Source organism: Notolepis coatsorum (genome assembly GCF_963971535.1).
Source record: "Notolepis coatsorum genome assembly, chromosome: 6".
Taxonomy (NCBI): Eukaryota; Metazoa; Chordata; class Actinopteri; order Aulopiformes; family Paralepididae; genus Notolepis; species Notolepis coatsorum.
This window is the reverse complement of record NC_140170.1, coordinates 41,163,104-41,184,616: the sequence shown is the minus strand read 5'-3', so window position 1 is coordinate 41,184,616 and position 21,513 is coordinate 41,163,104. Positions and strand designations below refer to the sequence as shown.

Genomic DNA, 21,513 nt, shown 5'->3' with positions numbered 1-21,513 from the left:
CCAGAAGTGGTCTGAAAATAGTCTTTACAAAAATAGTACATTGTGGAAGCGTTGGATGGTTACACGGCTCTTGGGGATGTGAAGCACCTCTTAACTTCGACTGCCGCCACAAGCTGTGCGTGTACGGAAGAGGCCCTCAGCATTCTGCAAAAAAAATTAAAAAGCCCTGCATTGTGGATGAACTCTGCCAATCGGAATCACAATTTCTTGCAGCGGTAAAAAGGAAAATGGTGGTAGAGGAAAAAATTCCTCTGGTCAGACTGGATTACAGTTCTATTCAAAGGTCAATAGGGTTGAAGTGTTTTCAGAGGGGATGTGACGAGACATCTTTGGAGATGAGATTAAATAGGGACTCTTGTGGTAAAATCTTGTTCCAATTGATCATTATTATTCTCCAAAATATTGTCATCAGTAAATTCTTTTACGTTTACTTTTTTAATATATACAATCCAAATGGATCTAACAGCACTCTCATTTGATTCCAAATTCATTCTTAAAAGAGAATTCTTTGCAAAAGCTAGCAATTCACCTTGTGTTTCTTAGTCTCGTCTAGACATATCCCTCCCTGGGCCTACCTCCAGCAGCTCTGACATCTTGTCTTAGTGGGCCTACCTCCAGCAGCAGCCCTGACATGTTGTCTTAGTGGGCCTACCTCCAGCAGCTCTGACATGTTGTCTTAGTGGGCCTACCTCCATCAGCCCTGACATGTTGTCTTAGTGGGCCTACCTCCAGCAGCTCTGACATGTTGTCTTAGTGGGCCTACCTCCAGCAGCTCTGACATGTTGTCTTAGTGGGCCTACCTCCAGCAGCTCTGACATGTTGTCTTAGTGGGCCTACCTCCAGCAGCTCTGACATGTTGTCTTAGTGACCGGTTGAGAGAGTGAACAGTTTTAACTTTTAAGTACCTCGGAGTCCACATATCCGAGGACTTGACATGGACCACACACATTGACAGTGTTATCAAGAAGGCACGGCAACGCCTCTACTTCCTTAGGCGCTTAAGGAAGTTCAACGTGAGTCAGAAGATCCTCAAGAACTTCTACTCATGCACAATAGAGAGCATCCTGACTGGCAATATCACCTCCTGGTTTGGGAACAGCACCGCACAAGACCGCAGCAGACTACAGAGAGTGGCCTGTTCAGCCGAACGCACAATTGGAGGGGGGCTTTCCACTCTCCAAGGCATTTACAACAAGCGGTGCATGGGCAAGGCTAAGAGAATCACCAAAGACTCCAGCCACCCAAACAACTGCCTCTTTGAACTGCTGCGGTCAGGCAAGCAATACCGGAGTCTCATGGCAAGCACACAGAGAGACTCAGAAGGAGCTTCTACCATAAGGATGCTCAATGAACAATGATTGCTCAATGAACAATGATTGAACAATAACAAGCCATCAACACACCCACAGCACACACACACAAATAAACAACACACTGTAGCACCCACTTTACCACACTTTACACTTTATATTTATATTATTGGTAAGAGAATTGCACATCTCTTCCTTATTCCTTATTGCACCTCACCACCACAAGGTGGCACCACAAGCTAAGCTATACCTCACCATTTTTGTACCAGATGTACATACTGTATATAGAGGTATACTGAACAATTGTTGTTTACACTTGTGTTTACTTGACTTCTTGACTTTCAATTTTTTACTTATTATACTTATTTATACTATATTATTATTATCTAGCTCTAGCACACTCTCAGGAGCGGAACAGAAAGAAACATTTCATGCAAAGTATTCTGTATTTCTGTATGACAAATAATAAAGAAACTTGAAACTTGAAACTAGTGGGCCTACCTCCAGCAGCTCTGAGACGATGGGCAGGACCTCTGGGTTACAGATGTCGATGGAGTCGTCCCTGTACGTCTTCTTCTTGTAGCGGATGTTCCCCAGGTGGAGGATGGCCGACAGCAGCGAGAAGATCCTGACGGGGAAAGGAGAGGCTTTGACTTCACATGTTCTGACGAGTCAAAAGTGCTCTAGAACAGAGGCCAGGCATAGAATATTTCAGTTTTCTTTCTTCCAAAATGGCTGCCTGTAACCACTGGTAATAATAATAATAATAATACACGTTATTTGTATAGCACCTTTCGATCAAGAATTGCAGCTCAAAGTGTTTCACAACAGAAAAGAAGATGTAAAATGAGCACATAAAGTGCTGACATAAAATCACATTAGGATCTAACATCCCAATAGGCCACCTTGTTTATGGTTAGATTCTATTGCAGGTTTTTTAATAGACGATACTAAAATAGAAATAGACAAGAGTAAAATAGTGCAGTGCAATAAAATAGTTCTGAATTACTGTTTGTTTCTGTGCTATGGTGCGTTCTGAAGCCTGATTGAAATGCATCCATGTTATTTTCTTTGAGAACGTTTTTGTATTGAGCCAATTTTTTCAAGTATCTTGCTGATGAATGGGAGGTTGGATATCGGTCTATAGTTAGTCAGTACATTACTGTCTAGTTTGGGTTTCTTTAGTAAGGGTCTTACAACGGCTGTTTTGAATGCATCTGGGAAAATGCCTGTCAGAAGCGATGCATTTATAATATTTAGGACATGACTTGAAATACTCTAGAATATTCGCTTAAAAATGCTGTGGGTATAGGATCAATACAGGAAGTGGAAGAGTTACATTCCATGACAGTTTTGTAAAGCTCAGTTGATGTAATGCAAGTGAATTTTCCTATGGTTACTTTTTCGCAGGGTTCGCTGATGGTGTCCATGTTTGGACTAATGCTGGCTCTAATTTAGGTTATTTTGTTATTGAAGAATAATGCTAGTTCTTCACATTTTGATGCAGATGACTGTGGAGGGGTAGCTGAGTTGAGTAGCTGGTCGATGGCTGAAAATAATATTTGAGCGTTTCAATCATTCTCTGTGATAATCAGAGAAAAATAGTCCTTTCTTGCCGCTCATATTTCTTTGTTAGAGGCAGTCATGGCTTTTTTTACCTCTAACCTCATAAGCCCTAGCCATATTTTCTGAAAATGTGCCTAAAAGTACATACCCAAGTAAATGGAAGATTGTTCCACATCTACAAGGTCCATTCGCATGTTCTTGGTATTTAGGGACATCTATGGACCTCAGGGAATGTATTCACAGTGTCAGACATATTGTGTCCGTTACTATGCTTGAGTAAATTGTAATGAACCAAATTATTATTATTATTTGTTTTCATCTTTGACTGTGAATAACACCATGCTAACATTGACCAGACGTGGAGAATTGAGATCAAGTGTACAAAAAAATCTATCTAATGAAAAATCTATCTATCTATCTATCTAAAATATATGCATATATAATATAGAATATCAGGCCTATATCAGGCTGCTTTTGACACCATTGATCACAACATCCTACTCTCCCGTTTAGAACACACAGTTGGCATCACAGGCTCAGCTCTCCACCTATTTCACTCCTATCTATCAGACAGACAGCAGTTCACTACCATGGACAGTCAGTCATACCTCAACTTCTTTCCCCGTTACATCTGGTGTCCCCCAAGGCTCAGTCCTTGGTCCCATACTCTTCTCCCTCTATATGTTACCCCTCTGCCACATTTTCAGAACACACAGTCTTCAATACCACTGCTACGCCAATGACACAGTTATACATTCACTCCCCTCCCGACACCACTGCTGCTACTATTGCCCTCTCCTCCTGCCTCTCTGAAATAAAAATCTGGATGAACCCCAACCTTCTCCAACTCAATAGCACTAAAACTGAAATCCTTGTAATGGGCACACCTCGCCTTCTCCGTAAAAACCCTGACTGCTCCATATCCATCAACAACCACTCTGTCCTCCCCTCCCCCACAGTGAACAACTTGGGTGTTCTTTTTGACCCCAAACTAACATTCAAACCACACATCAACATCATCACCAAGACATGCTACTTTCACCTCAGGAACATTTCACGCATTAGACCACTACTGTCCCCCTCCGACACTGAAAAGCTGGTTCATGCCCTCATTTTCTCCCTTCTAGATTACTGCAATGCATTACTCATTGGCTCAACATCTAAATCCCTCCATAAACTTCAACTAATTCAGAACACCTCAGCCTGCATCATCACCCGCTGCCCCAAATTCTCCCACATCACATCTGTCCTCTCCTCACTTCACTGGCTCCCTGTCAAGTATAGGATTGACTTTAAGATCTGTCTCCTCCCACCTGATTACATGTACAACCTCCTTCAACACTCCCTCCCGCTCACTCCGCTCATCCATCTTAGCCCTTCTGAGCACACCACACTACCGCCTTAAATCCACAGAAAACAAATCATTCTCCTCCGCTGCTCCCCGACTCTGGAATCAACTGCCATTACACATCAAAGAAGCCCCATCTGTAGAAACTTTTAAGTCCCACCTCAAAACCCACCTGTTCAATCTTGCATACCCTCACTCCTGACCCCCCAACCCCTGCATCACTTACATTTTCACATCTGTACACACCTATATTTTAGTATTATTATTTATTTTAAAATGTTCTCTCTGTCTTGTCTCTAAGTTGTCTCCCTCTCTCTGTATTATCCCCACTATGTCGTCATTGTGAAAGTCCATGTACTGTGTTTGTCTGTATGCTATAATGCCATGTATGTAAAGCGCTTTGAGATGCCTAATGTAAGGCGCTATATAAAATAAATTTATTATTATTATTATTATTATTATTATTATTATTATTATAAATTACCTTATTATGGCCAAGTCATACATCTACGGATCGGGCCAAATCTCTTTCCAATGGCAGAGTTCAATCTGGATGTAGTACCACCAGGCGCCCGTAACATGGCAGCAAAGACAGTGAGTGAAATCTACTGTAAATACAGTTATGTTTTTATAATGTAAATAGCACGTTCACAGAAAGGTAAAGAAACAAACTACGTTCTATTTTATGGCAATAACGTTCAGGTTTGTTATAATCACAAAAATAACGTCAGAATTTTTCGCAAAGAATATTTTCGGCAGCTTTCACAGAGGCTGGTGCTGAGTAGTGTCGTTTTATGAGATTCTGATGCCCATTGAAAGCCCTGGGTCTCCTCTGTTTTAGGACTACAATGCTTTCATGGCGCTTTTATTTCCTCACGTCTAATTCATCCAGGGCTGCGTCGAGATATTTATAAAACTTAATTAATAAAACTTAAAATCATTGGTAAACAAACTGTTTTGATAGGGTTAGGGTATTTACTCTTGCCTACATTTGAAAAAAAAGCAACATTAATTAATACGGACTGTATTGATCTATTTATGACGTGAAATGAATCTCGGCCTGATAGCGGGCCCGTCAGGCTTAAGGGGTTAATGGAGCGACAGCATCCAGTGTATATGATAGGGTGTTGTTGATATTTTCAACCATGCAGTTTAAAGAGCAGTCCAGGCAGCGTGAATACTTTCGGCAGCCAACATGCCCTTCCGCGTTGCTCTGATTGGCCGAGCGTGCGCATGAGCCGCGACAAGCTCCTCAGCCTCCTCAGCCGCTTAACGCAATTTATACAAATGGAAGTATTGATTACGCCGTAACGAATCATTAAAAAAATATACCGTTAACTGGAATATGTTGTTTCTTTACACATATGTTGGATTATGTAATTGGTTTGTCATGACAAACCAATAAAAAAAATCGCGAATTAACCGGTGGCTACAACAACACACAGTAACTACATGCATCATTGTTTACAATGAACGGTGGGGCTGTTGTTGTAGCCACCGGTTAATTCGCGATTTTTTTATTGGTTTGTCATGACAAACCAATTACATAATCCAACATATGTGTAAAGAAACAACATATTCCAGTTAACGGTATATTTTTTTAATGATTCGTTACGGCGTAATCAATACTTCCATTTGTATAAATTGCGTTAAGCGGCTGAGGAGGCTGAGGAGCTTGTCGCGGCTCATGCGCACGCTCGGCCAATCAGAGCAACGCGGAAGGGCATGTTGGCTGCCGAAAGTATTCACGCGTCCAGGCTGGATGGTTCAGTTTGTCTCCGGATATTTGAGAACTTCTCTTCTGCGATGTCATCTAGTACTCGCTTTACAACGGTTATCGTTTTTGTCTCTGTTAACCCATTCAGTGCCAACCACGAGATTAGTCGGGTTAACTCGCCATGCGTTGAGTGCCAAGACCCGAGAAAACCAGAGAAAACTCTGGTTTTAATCGTTATTTCTTTTATTAGCAATATCCATTCATTTTTCATCCATCCAGCCTGACGTTATCATTGTGAATGGGTCTGAGCTCGAAAAGGGCAAATACCGCCGCCTATCGTCTCCCGGATGGTATTGCACATCATTGGATTGGATTGGGTGGGACTGTGCATCAAAAAAAAACTCCGCTCCTGGGGTTTCCCTTCTCGGGCAAGCAGTATCTGTTACCACATTCACTGGGGAGGCTGGGAGCAGCTTTCGATTATGTGTTTTGGACTATAACGTTGGATCAATAAACGCGATCAATATTTGGAATGGCGATCAGGAATTGGATTAATCTTTTTGCAGAACATCTGATGTGAGGTAAGGACTCTATGTTACCAGTCTTGGGTTAATCAGATGTTTTTTTCTCCGCCATCGCAGCGTGTGTGTGCATGTGTGTGCCTAACGTTAGCGCTGACCACGGCATGGATAATCGACTTTTCAGCCCGCTTCTCTAGCGTGCATAAGTACATATATACTATCGATAATGTAGTGTTTATTTGAAAACGATTCATAAATCAGCCGAAAAATTACAACGTGTTTTGTGTATTCCAGTAAAGGGCTATTATCGCGGAATTTCTCTGGAATTACTAGACATCTCCAAAACTATACCTCGTATTCAAAACGGTATAAAACGGAAATGTACCAATGAAAAAACAATCCGTTTCGTAGATGTTGACTGCAAGCAAGTCATTGATAAGCGAGGGGTGTTTTAGACCCATAGCCATAATTTAAGATATAGTTTAAGCGTTCGCAAATTTCCCTGTCCTCCCATTGACTTCCTTATTGGCACGCTAGCCCTAATATGGTCAAAGAGGCGTGGCTCTGAATGAGTTAAGTTTATCGATTACTGATACTTTATCAATGCTCAGCCTTGTTGTTATCACTATAACCACTGGTAACCTTTTTTGAAAAATGAAGAGCATAGTGGTAGGCAAGACGCATTGATCACAATCAGAGGAGAGAACGAGGTAATAATAATAATAATCAGCGCTTTTCCAAATGCTCAAATACAGCACTACACTATTGCACTATTTTGCTACTCTTTTATCGTTTTAAAATTGTCTATATTATGTGTGATGATCGAGCCATAAACAGGGAGGCCTGTTGGGATGTTGGATCCTAATGTGAAGAACTGTGATTTTACCCTTGCTATTATTTAACTTATTTACTTTTATCTCTACGCCCCACTATCCGCTGGGTGCATACTCTGATCTTTATCATGTTTTGCAACAGATTGCAGAAGCCTATTGGAACGTGAGGTTCTGATATTATTTTATTAATATATATCCCACTTTATGCTGTGCTCTTGCTGCTTGTTTTACACAGATTGTATGTCTTATTTCTTACTGATGTAAAGCACTGCTTTCCCCTGTATGAAAGGTGCTATACAAATAAAGTTATTATTAAATAGGTCAAATGTTTTCTCTGAATTATATCTTGGGATTTGAAAACTCTGTAGCCTTTGATGGCCAGCAACCATTGTTATATATCATCATTAGAATGGTAAATAAATAGAAATTCCATCCGATGTGCACAATCATACAGCTGGAAGAGTTCAAATGCACATGTATAACAGGTTGCGTTGTAGCGTCAAATAGGGATGCACCGATACCGGTACAGATTCCAAGTCCTAAACATTCCGTAACGACCAATACAGAGTACCAGTCCAATCCATCACTTTTACTGAACAGTATAGACTTAGACAATCAGTTTGGAGTCATTGGACAAAAATGATTGAGATATAATAATGTAATTCTCAATTAGAGAGATCTAACAAGCTTCTATTTGTAAAAAAGAAATGCAGTAAACCAAGTCACTTTGATTTCTGGCATTTTACATAATGGCTCTTGGTATTGGATTTTAGTATTGGGGAAATTCTCCGATACCAATACCCTAATTGAATCTGATATCAGTTGATATCCTCAGATACAGAGACCCTTTAGACTGGTATCAGTCCCATATCCTCAGATACACCAAGACCCTATTTTAGCCTGATATCAGACCGATATCCTCAGATACAGTGACCCTATTTTAGCCTGGTATCAGACCGATATCCTCAGATACCAAGATCCTATTTTAGCCTGATATCAGACCGATATCCTCAGATACAGTGACCCTATTTTAGCCTGGTATCAGACCGATATCCTCAGATACAGTGACCCTATTTTAGCCTGGTATCAGACCGATATCCTCAGATACAGTGACTCTATTTTAGCCTGGTATCAGACCGATATCCTCAGATACAGTGACTCTATTTTAGCCTGGTATCAGACCGATATCCTCAGATACAGTGACTCTATTTTAGCCTGGTATCAGACCCACATCGGAAACCAGTAACAGTACTGGTGCCTCAACATTGGAGCAGTGTCTTACCGTTTGCGTGTCGTGGGAAGGAAGCCCACCATCTCCATAGCCAGCTGCAGCCTCTCAAAGTCATGCTTCAGATCCTCTCCTTCCACTATGAAGGAGTCCTGCTGGAGCATGCGCACACACACACATGCACACACACACACACGCACACACACAGGAGAGAGAATAAGGGAGAGAGACATCGTCATAAACAAGAATACAACATAACACACTGACTACAGCTTGTGAATCCAACCACCCATCTCATCATGAAAAGGGCCCAAGCTGCAGGTGTTACTAGTGACCTAATTCAAAAGACTTAACATTCACTGGACTTCAAGTGGGTGTGCCGTCCTGTGATGTGCTGTGGGGGTTGCGTGTCAAAATAATTCTTACGGGCAACAAGGCAAAACGGAACATCGGAGAGCGTGCTACTGTAGCTGGGGATGAAGCCAGGTAAACTATGTTGACAATACTAAGTTGTTAGAAGTGTAATCCGTTACTGTGATAAGTTGTATAGTGTAGCAAGGTGATGGCTTGCTGTACGGTAACTCGTTTGGTTTAGCTTCCTGTGGACTGTATTGTGTATGTAAACTAAACTAAAGGGGGGCAGGGAGTCGGCAGGATAATTACTGTGTCTAGATCAGTGGTTCTCAACTGGTCTAGCCTCGGGACCCAACATTTTCCTTAGTCATTAAGTTGCGACCCAACATTTTTAACCACTATGATTTATGTAAAAAAAATTAAATTGCAGTAATACGCAATCTTTCAAAATATGAAATAAACACAAACAAGTGCAACAAAAGTGCAACTATTGCTAAAAACCAAGTGAAATAAAATAATTATAAATAATATATGCTTCTTAGCAGATTTCTTAGCTTAACATAACAGACCTAAATTTGGGGGAACTAATGGGATAACTGGGGTTGCAACAAAAGTGCAACTAAGGCTAAAAACCCAATGAAATTAAATAATAATAATAATAATAATAATAATAATAATAATAATAATAATAATAATAATAATAATAATAATAATAATAATAATAATAATAATAATAATAATAATAATAATAATAAATAATTATGCTTCTTAGCAGACTTTTTAGCTTAACATAACAGACCTAAAGTACGTTTGGGGGAACTAATGGGATAACTGGGGTTGCAACAAAAGTGCAACTAAGGGCTAAAAACACAATGAAATTAAATAATAATAATAATAAATAATATATCCTTCTTAGCAGACTTCTTAGCTTAACATGCAGGGAACTAATGGGATAACTGGGGATGTTGTTTGCTCCTGACAAGAGTCTCAAAATCTGGGGTGATGGTAGACAAAGCTCTGAGGTCATGCTCAATGTCCAATCTGTTCCTCCGCTTTGTCTTCAGCTAGACCAGAGCTGAGAAGCCACTTTCACAAAGATAGGTAGTGAGAAAAAAAAAAGTAAAAAAAAAATATATATATATATATATTTTTACTTTTTACTTTTTTTCTTTTTTTTTATACACACACATCCATGACCCACTCAAAATGGCTCCGCGACCCACTTTTGGGTCGCGACCCACCAGTTGAGAAACACTGGTCTAGATCCTATAGCCCGGAGAGACATTTCCATGGCAACCATCACTTTTTGACGTACTGTAGCTGCAAAGCCGCATCTCATCATAATCTTCACCTAAACAGTTGTTTATAAACCTATCCTTGACCTTTACCCTAACACATTAACCACTCCCACAATCTAAAAAGGAAAAAGCTATGTACTGTACAACCATCTTTACCGGCTACGGTACACCCCCCCCCCCCCCATCCTGCAAACTCTTAGAATTTAGAATATTTTTTTTTATTATTATTATTATTATTATTATTATTATTATTATTATTATTATTATTATTATTATTATTATTATTATTATTATTATTATTATTATTATTATTATTATTATTATTATTATGTTTTTGGTAGATTTTTTTATTTGTTTGTACTACCGGGCAGTCCGGTAGAGAGAGAGAGAGAGAGAGAGAGAGAGGAAGAGCGGGAGACAGAGCGGGGGGAAGACATTCGGCAAAGGACGCCGGGTCCGGGAATCGAACCCGGGTCGGCCGCTTAGCGACGCAGCGTGTTACATGGGTCGCCACTCGGGTGCCCAGAATTTAGATGTTTTCTTAATAAAATAAAAAAATATCTCGGGAATTCAAGGAAAAAACTGGCTGATATTCCTGTTGTCGACGCCCACACAGTTTTTACATTCCATGTTACATTTTCAAACACTTTGATTTGGCCTTTGACAAGTTTTTATACACGGTGGACAATGGCAGGTGTAAAAAAAATACAACAACAAAAAAAAGAAGCAGCAGCAAAATCAAGAGATGGGATTTTCTTTGCAGGACAGCAGCGACTGAGCACAAGAGGAGGTACGGTGCGGATTGTGGTGGAGGAGGTCTGATACAGATTGTGGTGGAGGAGGTCTGATACAGATTGTGGTGGAGGAGGTCTGATACAGATTGTGGTGGAGGAGGTCTGATGCAGATTGTGGTGGAGGAGGTCTGATACAGATTGTGGTGGAGGAGGTACGGTGCGGATTGTGGTGGAGGAGGTCTGGTGCAGATTGTGGTGGAGGAGGTCTGATGCAGATTGTGGTGGAGGAGGTCTGATACAGATTGTGGTGGAGGAGGTCTGATGCAGATTGTGGTGGAGGAGGTCTGATACAGATTGTGGTGGAGGAGGTCTGGTGCAGATTGTGGTGGAGGAGGTCTGATGCAGATTGTGGTGGAGGAGGTCTGATGCAGATTGTGGTGGAGGAGGTCTGATACAGATTGTGGTGGAGGAGGTCTGATGCAGATTGTGGTGGAGGAGGTCTGATACAGATTGTGGTGGAGGAGGTCTGGTGCAGATTGTGGTGGAGGAGGTCTGATACAGATTGTGGTGGAGGAGGTCTGGTGCGGATTGTGGTGGAGGAGGTCTGATGCAGATTGTGGTGGAGGAGGTACGGTGCGGATTGTGGTGGAGGAGGTCTGATGCAGATTGTGGTGGAGGAGGTACGAAGCTGCAGTAGAGGGGTGTGGTGCATTCTGCATGCCATGCTTGGAGACTGGCACCCAGTGGGAGGCTGGATGGTGGATTATTACTGTACCTCGCTCTCTCATCAGATGATGTGGCTGGATAGTGGATTATTACTGTACCTCGCTCTCTCATCAGATGATGAGGCTGGATGGTGGATTATTACTGTACCTCGCTCTCCCATCAGATGATGAGGCTGGATGGTGGATTATTACAGTACCTCGCTCTCCCATCAGATGATGAGGCTGGATGGTGGATTATTACTGTACCTCGCTCTCCCATCAGATGATGTGGCTGGATGGTGGATTATTACTGTACCCCGCTCTCCCATCAGATGATGAGGCTGGATGGTGGATTATTACTGTACCTCGCTCTCCCATCAGATGATGTGGCTGGATGGTGGATTATTACTGTACCCCGCTCTCCCATCAGATGATGAGGCTGGATGGTGGATTATTACTGTACCTCGCTCTCCCATCAGATGATGTGGCTGGATGGTGGATTATTACTGTACCCCACTCTCCCATCAGATGATGAGGCTGGATGGTGGATTATTACAGTACCCCGCTCTCTCATCAGATGATGTGGCTGGATGGTGGATTATTACTGTACCTCGCTCTCCCATCAGATGATGAGGCTGGATGGTGGATTATTACTGTACCTCGCTCTCCCATCAGATGATGAGGCTGGATGGTGGATTATTACTGTACCTCACTCTCCCATCAGATGATGTGCCCACGCACAGTACAGTGTGTGTCTGTTTGTTTGTGAATATAATATACATGTGTGTGATAGTCTGAGTGACTGAGTTAGTGAGTGCATGTGTAAAAGTGAGAATTGATGGGCGGCTAGGTGGTGTAGTGGGCAAGGCACTCGCCACCAGTGTGGAGACGCTAGGATTCGCGTGTTCGAATCCAGCTCTCCACATTGTTTTCAGTTTAGCTGGTCGTCCGCAGTAATACACATTGGCCGTATTACGGGGAGGGAAAACTGAAGGGTGGGGATCGAACGTTGTGAACAAGCGACTCCTACAGGTCGGTTGGTGCGCCTGCGCAGTAGAATCAGGAAGTGTCGGGGGCAGCGTGAGCCTCCCACGCGTTACTCCTCGACACAGAGATCGAGCTGCGCAGGTGAAAAGATGCGACTGCTGTTACCTCAAGTACCGGAGGGGACTTGTGCTATGTATGACTTAGTCCACATTGCAGCCGGCTTGTGGGAGGCAAGAAACAGCGTTCGTGACAGGGGAGGGTTGAATTGGATGATACGAAATTGGGATGGGAGAAAAATAGAAAAATGGGAGAAAAAGTGGATAAAAAAAAAAAAAGTGAGAATTGATGAGAATGAGTGCATGTGTGTGTGCATGTGTACTGCATGTGTCTATACGTGTGAATAAGAATATACTGTATGCGAATAAGTGACTGAGGTGATTGAGATGAGAGAGAGTGTCCGTGTGTGTGTGTGTGTGTGCGTGTGCGTGTGTGTGTGTGTGTGTGTGTCTGCAGGCCGTCCGGTCAGCCATCGTGTCTCTCTGTGCTCCAGCGGCTGGTCTCAGACAAGCTGTAATTAGCACATACCAGCGAGAGAGAGGGCCGGCGAGGAGGAGACACAGGATCTGGATCAGACGGCCTCAACACAGCACTCCTCTCCCCTCTCTCTCTCTCTCTCTCCCTCTCTCTCTCTCTCTCTCTCTCTCCATTGTTTTCCCTTAAAAAAAGGCCCAATCCTTGATCCTAACATTAGCAAAAATGGGTAGCGGCCTCGACTGCCGAAAAAAATGCCTTGAGCTCTTGCTACGTTGACTGAGAATCTACGACGGCAAAACCTGAAATGTAGCAGTAAGAGCTTTGCTTACGTGTGAAATGCGTAAGACAGACAGGTATTTGGAGTGAAGAAAGTATTTTCATTGTACAGATCAATTTCTTCAAGGACATACTACTATATACATAGTATACTCAAAAAGTAGACAGACTAAATCAATTCTGGATTGGGCCTTTAACTTTAACAGATTGGTCCTTTTAACAGAAACACGAAAAACTCCAGCGAGTTCCTCCAATTGCAACAAAGGGCTTTGGCCTTGGGTGCGCTAAGTCATGGGGGGGGAAGCAATTTTCAAATTACTGGGTTTGTTCGATCGCCTTTGCCAAGCGGCACAATGTGATACGCTCAAGGAAGTTGGGAAAATAAAGAGAACAACGTTGGCTGGTTGTGCTGGAACACTTTGGTTACAAAACCAAACCATCAAACCTCTCGCCACTTATATAGATATTAAGAAAAACAATGGGATTTCTGAACGGACCGAGTGGACGATTAGGAATGATCTATTTCTATTCATCTCTTTTAAAACATAGGGATATTTTTTCCTCAATCCTGTGTTCATATGCTGAGGTTGCAATTCTAAGATGGTCGCACACATTGAACACAATTGAACCCCTGAGACAAAGAACCATATAATATAATCATATTTATTCAGATCAGTCCATGTATTTGCGGTTGTAAAGTCAATCCATATCACATATCACAGTGTGAATGTGACCCATCACCAGAAAGTACTCAAACTCTACTGTACTCCAACACAATACTCTAACGTACCATCTTTAGATAATAAAGTTTGAAAACGTTCCTCTGAAAACTTAAAACAGGAGTTATGGTTCTTCATCTAACATCCTGTAGCAGGTTTACAGTCGGAGCATTCAGCTCCTGTAGCAGGTTTACAGTCAGAGCATTCAGCTCCTGTAGCAGGTTTACAGTCAGAGCATTCAGCTCCTGTAGCAGGTTTACAGTCAGAGCATTCAGCTCATGTAGCAGGTTTACAGTCAGAGCGTTCAGCTCCTGTAGCAGGTTTACAGTCAGAGCATTCAGCTCCTGTAGCAGGTTTACAGTCAGAGCATTCAGCTCCTGTAGCAGGTTTACAGTCAGAGCGTTCAGCTCATGTAGCAGGTTTACAGTCAGAGCATTCAGCTCCTGTAGCAGGTTTACAGTCAGAGCATTCAGCTCCTGTAGCAGGTTTACAGTCAGAGCGTTCAGCTCCTGTAGCAGGTTTACAGTCAGAGCATTCAGCTCCTGTAGCAGGTTTACAGTCAGAGCATTCAGCTCCTGTAGCAGGTTTACAGTCAGAGCATTCAGCTCCTGTAGCAGGTTTACAGTCAGAGCGTTCAGCTCCTGTAGCAGGTTTACAGTCAGAGCATTCAGCTCCTGTAGCAGGTTTACAGTCAGAGCGTTCAGCTCATGTAGCAGGTTTACAGTCAGAGCATTCAGCTCCTGTAGCAGGTTTACAGTCAGAGCATTCAGCTCCTGTAGCAGGTTTACAGTCAGAGCGTTCAGCTCCTGTAGCAGGTTTACAGTCAGAGCATTCAGCTCCTGTAGCAGGTTTACAGTCAGAGCATTCAGCTCCTGTAGCAGGTTTACAGTCAGAGCATTCAGCTCCTGTAGCAGGTTTACAGTCAGAGCGTTCAGCTCCTGTAGCAGGTTTACAGTCAGAGCATTCAGCTCCTGTAGCAGGTTTACAGTCAGAGCGTTCAGCTCATGTAGCAGGTTTACAGTCAGAGCATTCAGCTCCTGTAGCAGGTTTACAGTCAGAGCATTCAGCTCCTGTAGCAGGTTTACAGTCAGAGCATTCAGCTCCTGTAGCAGGTTTACAGTCAGAGCATTCAGCTCATGTAGCAGGTTTACAGTCAGAGCATTCAGCTCCTGTAGCAGGTTTACAGTCAGAGCATTCAGCTCCTGTAGCAGGTTTACAGTCAGAGCATTCAGCTCCTGTAGCAGGTTTACAGTCAGAGCGTTCAGCTCATGTAGCAGGTTTACAGTCAGAGCATTCAGCTCCTGTAGCAGGTTTACAGTCAGAGCGTTCAGCTCATGTAGCAGGTTTACAGTCGGAGCATTCAGCTCATGTAGCAGGTTTACAGTCAGAGCATTCAGCTCCTGTAGCAGGTTTACAGTCAGAGCATTCAGCTCCTGTAGCAGGTTTACAGTCAGAGCATTCAGCTCCTGTAGCAGGTTTACAGTCGGAGCATTCAGCTCATGTAGCAGGTTTACAGTCAGAGCATTCAGCTCCTGTAGCAGGTTTACAGTCAGAGCATTCAGCTCCTGTAGCAGGTTTACAGTCAGAGCGTTCAGCTCATGTAGCAGGTTTACAGTCAGAGCATTCAGCTCCTGTAGCAGGTTTACAGTCAGAGCATTCAGCTCCTGTAGCAGGTGTACAGTCAGAGCATTCAGCTCCTGTAGCAGGTTTACAGTCAGAGCGTTCAGCTCCTGTAACAGGTTTACAGTCAGAGCATTCAGCTCCTGTAGCAGGTGTACAGTCAGAGCATTCAGCTCCTGTAGCAAGGTTTACAGTCAGAGCATTCAGCTCCTGTAGCAGGTTTACAGTCAGAGCATTCAGCTCCTGTAGCAGGTTTACAGTCAGAGCATTCATGTGAGAAAGCCTGATCGCACAGGTAACTTTTTCATAGATCACTTGATATCAGTATATCAAGATGAGGATTCCCCGTTACTTACCTGGCTTGAGTTAATCGAGACATACATGTTTTTTTTATGTAATTTCTTTGTTTGCTGGCCACCAGTGTGTGATATGTAAAGACGTGACCACAGTTCATAGTGTGTCAACTGACTGCATGCCAACCATACCCAGACGTTCTATCAAGGCAAACCCAAAGGCACCCGAAATGTCAAAAAAAAGCCCCACAATGCAAAGCAAAGCCGCAACCACAAGAGTCTAAGAAAACACCCCATTTCACACATCAAATGAAAACACCAAGAAGTTGAAATGTTTGGTCTTTGTGATCTTGTGTCAGACACAACATATATTTTTTATATAAATGTGTTTATTTTCTAAAACTAGACGTTGTGTCTGGTATGTGTGTATAAACACATCAACTGTTCAAAGAACTGTGTATTTCTATTTACTGGCTAAGTGCCCCCTAGCCATTGGCTAATACCCGAGGTCAAAGGTTAAATAGGCCCACAGGGCTGGTCAGATGCTCAGACAGCTGTCGGGGGTTGCTTGGCGTATGTGCCTGTGTGTGTGTGTGTGCATGTGAGAGAGAGTGTGTGATGTCTGACAGTTTGTGAAGACGTGACATCATCTCCTTTGGCTTGGAGGTCACAGACAGCTGAGGTCATTGACCGACCCCCCCCAGGATAGGACTGCATGTCAACAAACACCAGAGAGAGAGAGAGAGAGAGAGAGAGAGAGAGAGAGAGAGAGAGAGAGAGAGAGAGAGAGAGAGAGAGAGAGAGAGAGAGAGAGAGAGAGAGAGAGAGAGGAGAGAGAGAGAGAGAGGGGGGGAGGGAGGAGAGAGAGAGAGGGGGGGAGGAGGGAGAGAGAGAGGGGGGGGGAGGGAGGGGGAGAGGAGAGAGAGGGGGGAGGGAGAGGGAGAGAGAGAGAGAGAGGGGGGGGGGGAGGATGGGTGAGTAGGAAAGAATGAGAATGGAGAGAAATAGAGAGAGAACTAAACAAGTAGAACATAAGAAGTTAAATAGGTGCAACACAAAGTGGTGGGGACTCCCTGTCTATATGCAGCACTCTTTACACTGACAGTGGTTCTCAAACCTTTTCAGGTCAAGGACCCCCAAATTGATACACATTAGCTGCAGACCCCCAGTTGATGTGATTTTATAATGTCTATATACTGTAGGTGGGGAGATGACAGTGGGAAGTGAAACGTAGTAGGATCAGAACAGTTTTTCTTATACATTCTCTCATTGACCATATTCACACTGCGTGCCATTTTGCTCTTATGTCACACACAAGATGGGATTCCCATCCTAAGCATGAGATAAGAGCAAAATGGCCACCATGTGTATATGGTCACTTTCTAGTCAATAATACGGTGATATTAAACTATTCCTATTCTTTTCTGGGTACCCTCCCACCCACTAACACCCCCGTCAAGCACCACTGCACTAATGCACTCTCTCTCTCACAAGTGTCTGTTGACAGGCAAATCAATTGAAATCACCTTGGATGATGAAATCCCTTGTCCAGACACAATAAATCACAGTGACCAAACATTACCAGGTTAAAGTGAAAGCCGGGGCAGACGGTGGCATGACGGTGGCAAGACGGTGGCAAGACGGTGGCGTGGCTGACAGCTGGTGATAACATCAAACAACCACAAGGACCACGTGCTACAAGAAGGTTGAGGAGGTTCTTTCACAAAGTTCCCTTTTTATGACATCCAGAAAGGTTTCACTTTGGTGGTGTTCTTTACGAGAAACGGGGACTAACTTTATTTATAATAATTACCGATCAATAGGAGTGGATTAAAAAAAAACCTGAACCTTCCCTCTAAAGATGGTGTCCTCCTGATCAATTTGACATTTTTTTATTATGGTTGCACACCATGGGACGGGGTAGACTGCATGATGTCAACCTGGGAGGCGGCCATCTTTACGCACGCTGTCAAATTTGACAGAAGGAGTGAGTGAGCATGTTTGACAGTTTGTGAGAACATGAAAAGACCCAGCACCGACACCCAGAGAGCAAAACACACACACACACACACATACTGTACATACATACATTTACAGTATGTGTGCACAAGCACACAAACCTACTCAGCCGCACAATACTGACCATCTCGCTCTCATAGTAATTGTCCCAGTGGAGTGTGTGGGATTTCTTTGTCATCTGGAAGCAAGGCAAAGTGGGTTAGAAATAGTTAAAACACACACACACACACACACACACACACACACACACACACACACACACACACACACACACACACACACACACACACACACACACACACACACACACACACACACACACACACACACACACACACACACACACACACACACACACACACACACACACACACACACACACACACACACACACACACACACACACACACACACACACACCATTTTTAAGAGGCAAGAGGGAGAGAGCAAATATGAGTGGATAGAACAGTGCTTCTTGAGGACTTTACGAGAGACAATCTATTCTAGCAGCGCACTGCTCTACACTTCATTCCAGCTTGATTCAATCTTTCTGGATATTACGGTGACTGCAGGGTCCTAGTGTCCTAGATTTCATGCTGGATTATTAAATACATGCAATAATCTGTGTGCTTGATAAAAGGTTTCATAAAAATACACAGATGCATTTGACTAAAATGTCCATATCGTTGACAAAAAATAGACTAAAACTAACAATAATTAAATGACTAATTCATATGTATTTTTAGTCAAAAGACTAAATCAGCTGCCAAAATGAACAATGACGCACACACACACACACGCACACACACACACACACACACACACACACTTAAATGACTAGGAGATGACGCAGGCTGTTAATACATGAGGAAAAGATTACTAAATCTACTAACACACACACAGACACACACACGCACCCACATCCCCACAGCTGCAATAATTGAATCCATCTCCCGGTGACTTCATGAGAGATGCTGGGTGACACAACTGGTTTGAATTGCAGAGACAGCGGAAAATACACGAGCATTTTTACAAGGGTACGTCCAAACACATGGATAGAGACACAGACATGAACATGGACAAACAGAAAAAGTGTAGAGAAATATTAACGTGTGCATGATGGACAGACACAGGCACACACCAATGGTACAGCATCTCAGTAAGGCAATGAGAGAGATAAGTATGGATAACATTTTCTTGCATTTTTGTGACAGTGTGTAAGGAAATTAAAATGAGGAATTAAACCGTGGCCCCCTGTGTGTGTTTGAGAGAAAGAGGCTGTGAGCTTTCTGAGAAAGAGTTGGAGAGCTTTCTGAGAAAGAGTTGGAGAGCTTTGTGAGAAAGAGTTGGAGAGCTTTGTGAGAAAGAGTTGGAGAGCTTTGTGAGAAAGAGGCTGAGAGCTTTGTGAGAAAGAGTTGGAGAGCTTTCTGAGAAAGAGGCTGAGAGCTTTGTGAGAAAGAGTTGGAGAGCTTTGTGAGAAAGAGGCTGAGAGCTTTGTGAGAAAGAGTTGGAGAGCTTTCTGAGAAAGAGGCTGAGAGCTTTGTGAGAAAGAGAATCAGAGCTGCCTGTGTGAGAAAGTGGCTGAGAGCTTTGTGAGAAAGAGAATCAGAGCTGCCTGTGTGAGAAAGAGGCTGTGAGCTTTGTGAGAAAGAGGCTGAGAGCTTTGTGAGAAAGAGGCTGAGAGCTTTGTGAGAAAGAGGCTGAGAGCTTTGTGAGAAAGAGGCTGAGAGCTTTGTGAGAAAGAGGCTGAGAGCTTTGTGAGAAAGAGGCTGAGAGCTTTGTGAGAAAGAGGCTTAGAGCTTTGTGAGAAAGAGGCTGAGAGCTTTGTGAGAAAGAGGCTGAGAGCTTTGTGAGAAAGAGGCTGTGAGCTTTGTGATAAAGAGGCTGTGAGCTTTGTGATAAAGAGGCTGGTAGCTTTGTGAGAAAGAGGATGTGAGCTTTGTGATAAAAAGGCTGAGAGCTTTGTGAGAAAGAGGCTGTGAGCTTTGTGAGAAAGAGGCTGGTAGCTTTGTGAGAAAGAGGCTGAGAGCTTTGTGAGAAAGAGGCTGGTAGCTTTGTGAGAAAGAGGCTGGTAGCTTTGTGAGAAAGAGGCTGAGAGCTTTGTGAGAAAGAGGCTGAGAGCTGCAACACCTGGACGCCCCCGGACATATTGCTTCTCATTGATTTTAGCTCCGCCTTTAACACAATCATGAGCCATCATGTAATCAAGAAACTACAGCGTCTCCAGGTTCCGTCACCACTAAATAATGCCGCTTTTCCACTGCATAGTATCGACTCGACTCTACTCTCTTTTCCATTGCAGAAATGTGCGTTTGGTACCCGATTTTTTTAGTACCTGCTTTCTCGAGGTTCCAAGCACCCTAGAAGTGGTACCAAAAAAGTGACGTGAAACACTTCAGACCACTGATTGGTCAGAAGAGAGAAGCGTCCTGCACAAAAACCTGCCATCTTTTTTTTTTTTTTTTACTTTGGTCATTTCCCTGGCTCTTTTATACGTTTATCGCATTTATACTTGGTCAAGTTCGACCGACAGAAGCAGGCTGAAAGGGTTCAGATGGGGGGGAAGACACTCTGGGAAAGGCACGGCTGCAGTCCGGGATTCGAACTCGCTCAGCCCCAGATCCGTGACGAGCACGGTTGTCCACGGCGCTGAAATAGCACTCGCGGTACGTGGTGAGCTACTGGAGCTCCCCAACCTGCCATCTTTAACTCATTCTACACCAGTCACAAGAAAAGTCAGGTTAACTCGCCAACCGTTCAGCGCCAATCACGAGAAAACTCAGGTTTTAATCGTTATTTCCTTTATTAGCTATATCCATAAATTTTTTATCCATCCAGCCTGATGTTATCATTGGGAATGGGTCTGAGCTCGCAAAAGGGCAAATACTGCCGCCTACGCCTTCCAGCCGGTATTGCACTCCATTAGAAATGATGTAGTTTCTTTTCTGGGCCGATCTGAGCTGTGCGGGCGGGGTTTAAATTAGAGCTGGGCGATATATCGAGTATACTCAATGTATCGCGGCTTGTTCTACGTGAGATGTAGTAAGTTACTATATCGTGAACATCGAGTATATGTTGTCACGTCGCGGCTGAGATCAGACTTGCTTTAGCGCAGAGCTGTCCTCTCATTTCATTATAGACAGACCAGCGCGGACCTTAAATGACATGCAATTGTAATTTCATTAGACAGACTAGCGCAGACCTTTAATGACATGCAATTTAATTGATGCAAGCAATGGGCTAACATTAGCTGCTAACTAGTTATCCCATGACTAGGCTAAGCTAACTAGCTAGCGTTAGCTGCTAAGCCTGGAAAACGCTCAAAGCAGACTCCACAACACTAGTTCCATTCGTGAGGAAAGGGGGTGGGTTATATTGACGACGCTTGACAACAGAAGTTTAAACATAACTTCATATTTATTGGTTATTCGTTTCTTTATATCATCCAGTTT

The 21,513-nt window shown here is 43.2% G+C and overlaps 1 protein-coding gene across 1 annotated transcript in view; it reads right to left on the bottom strand.

Moving 5' to 3' along the window:
- LOC311230655 (unconventional myosin-IXAb-like) overlaps positions 1-21,513 on the bottom strand; it is a 326,861-nt gene that overhangs the window by 120,594 nt on the left and 184,754 nt on the right. Inside the window, exons 6-8 of the mRNA XM_084317004.1 lie at positions 18,186-18,239; positions 8,578-8,675; positions 1,812-1,938 (exon numbers count right to left, since the gene is read on the bottom strand). Of these exons, the coding sequence (XP_084173130.1) occupies positions 1,812-1,938; positions 8,578-8,675; positions 18,186-18,239 (279 nt within the window). The remainder of the gene's footprint in view (positions 1-1,811; positions 1,939-8,577; positions 8,676-18,185; positions 18,240-21,513) is intronic.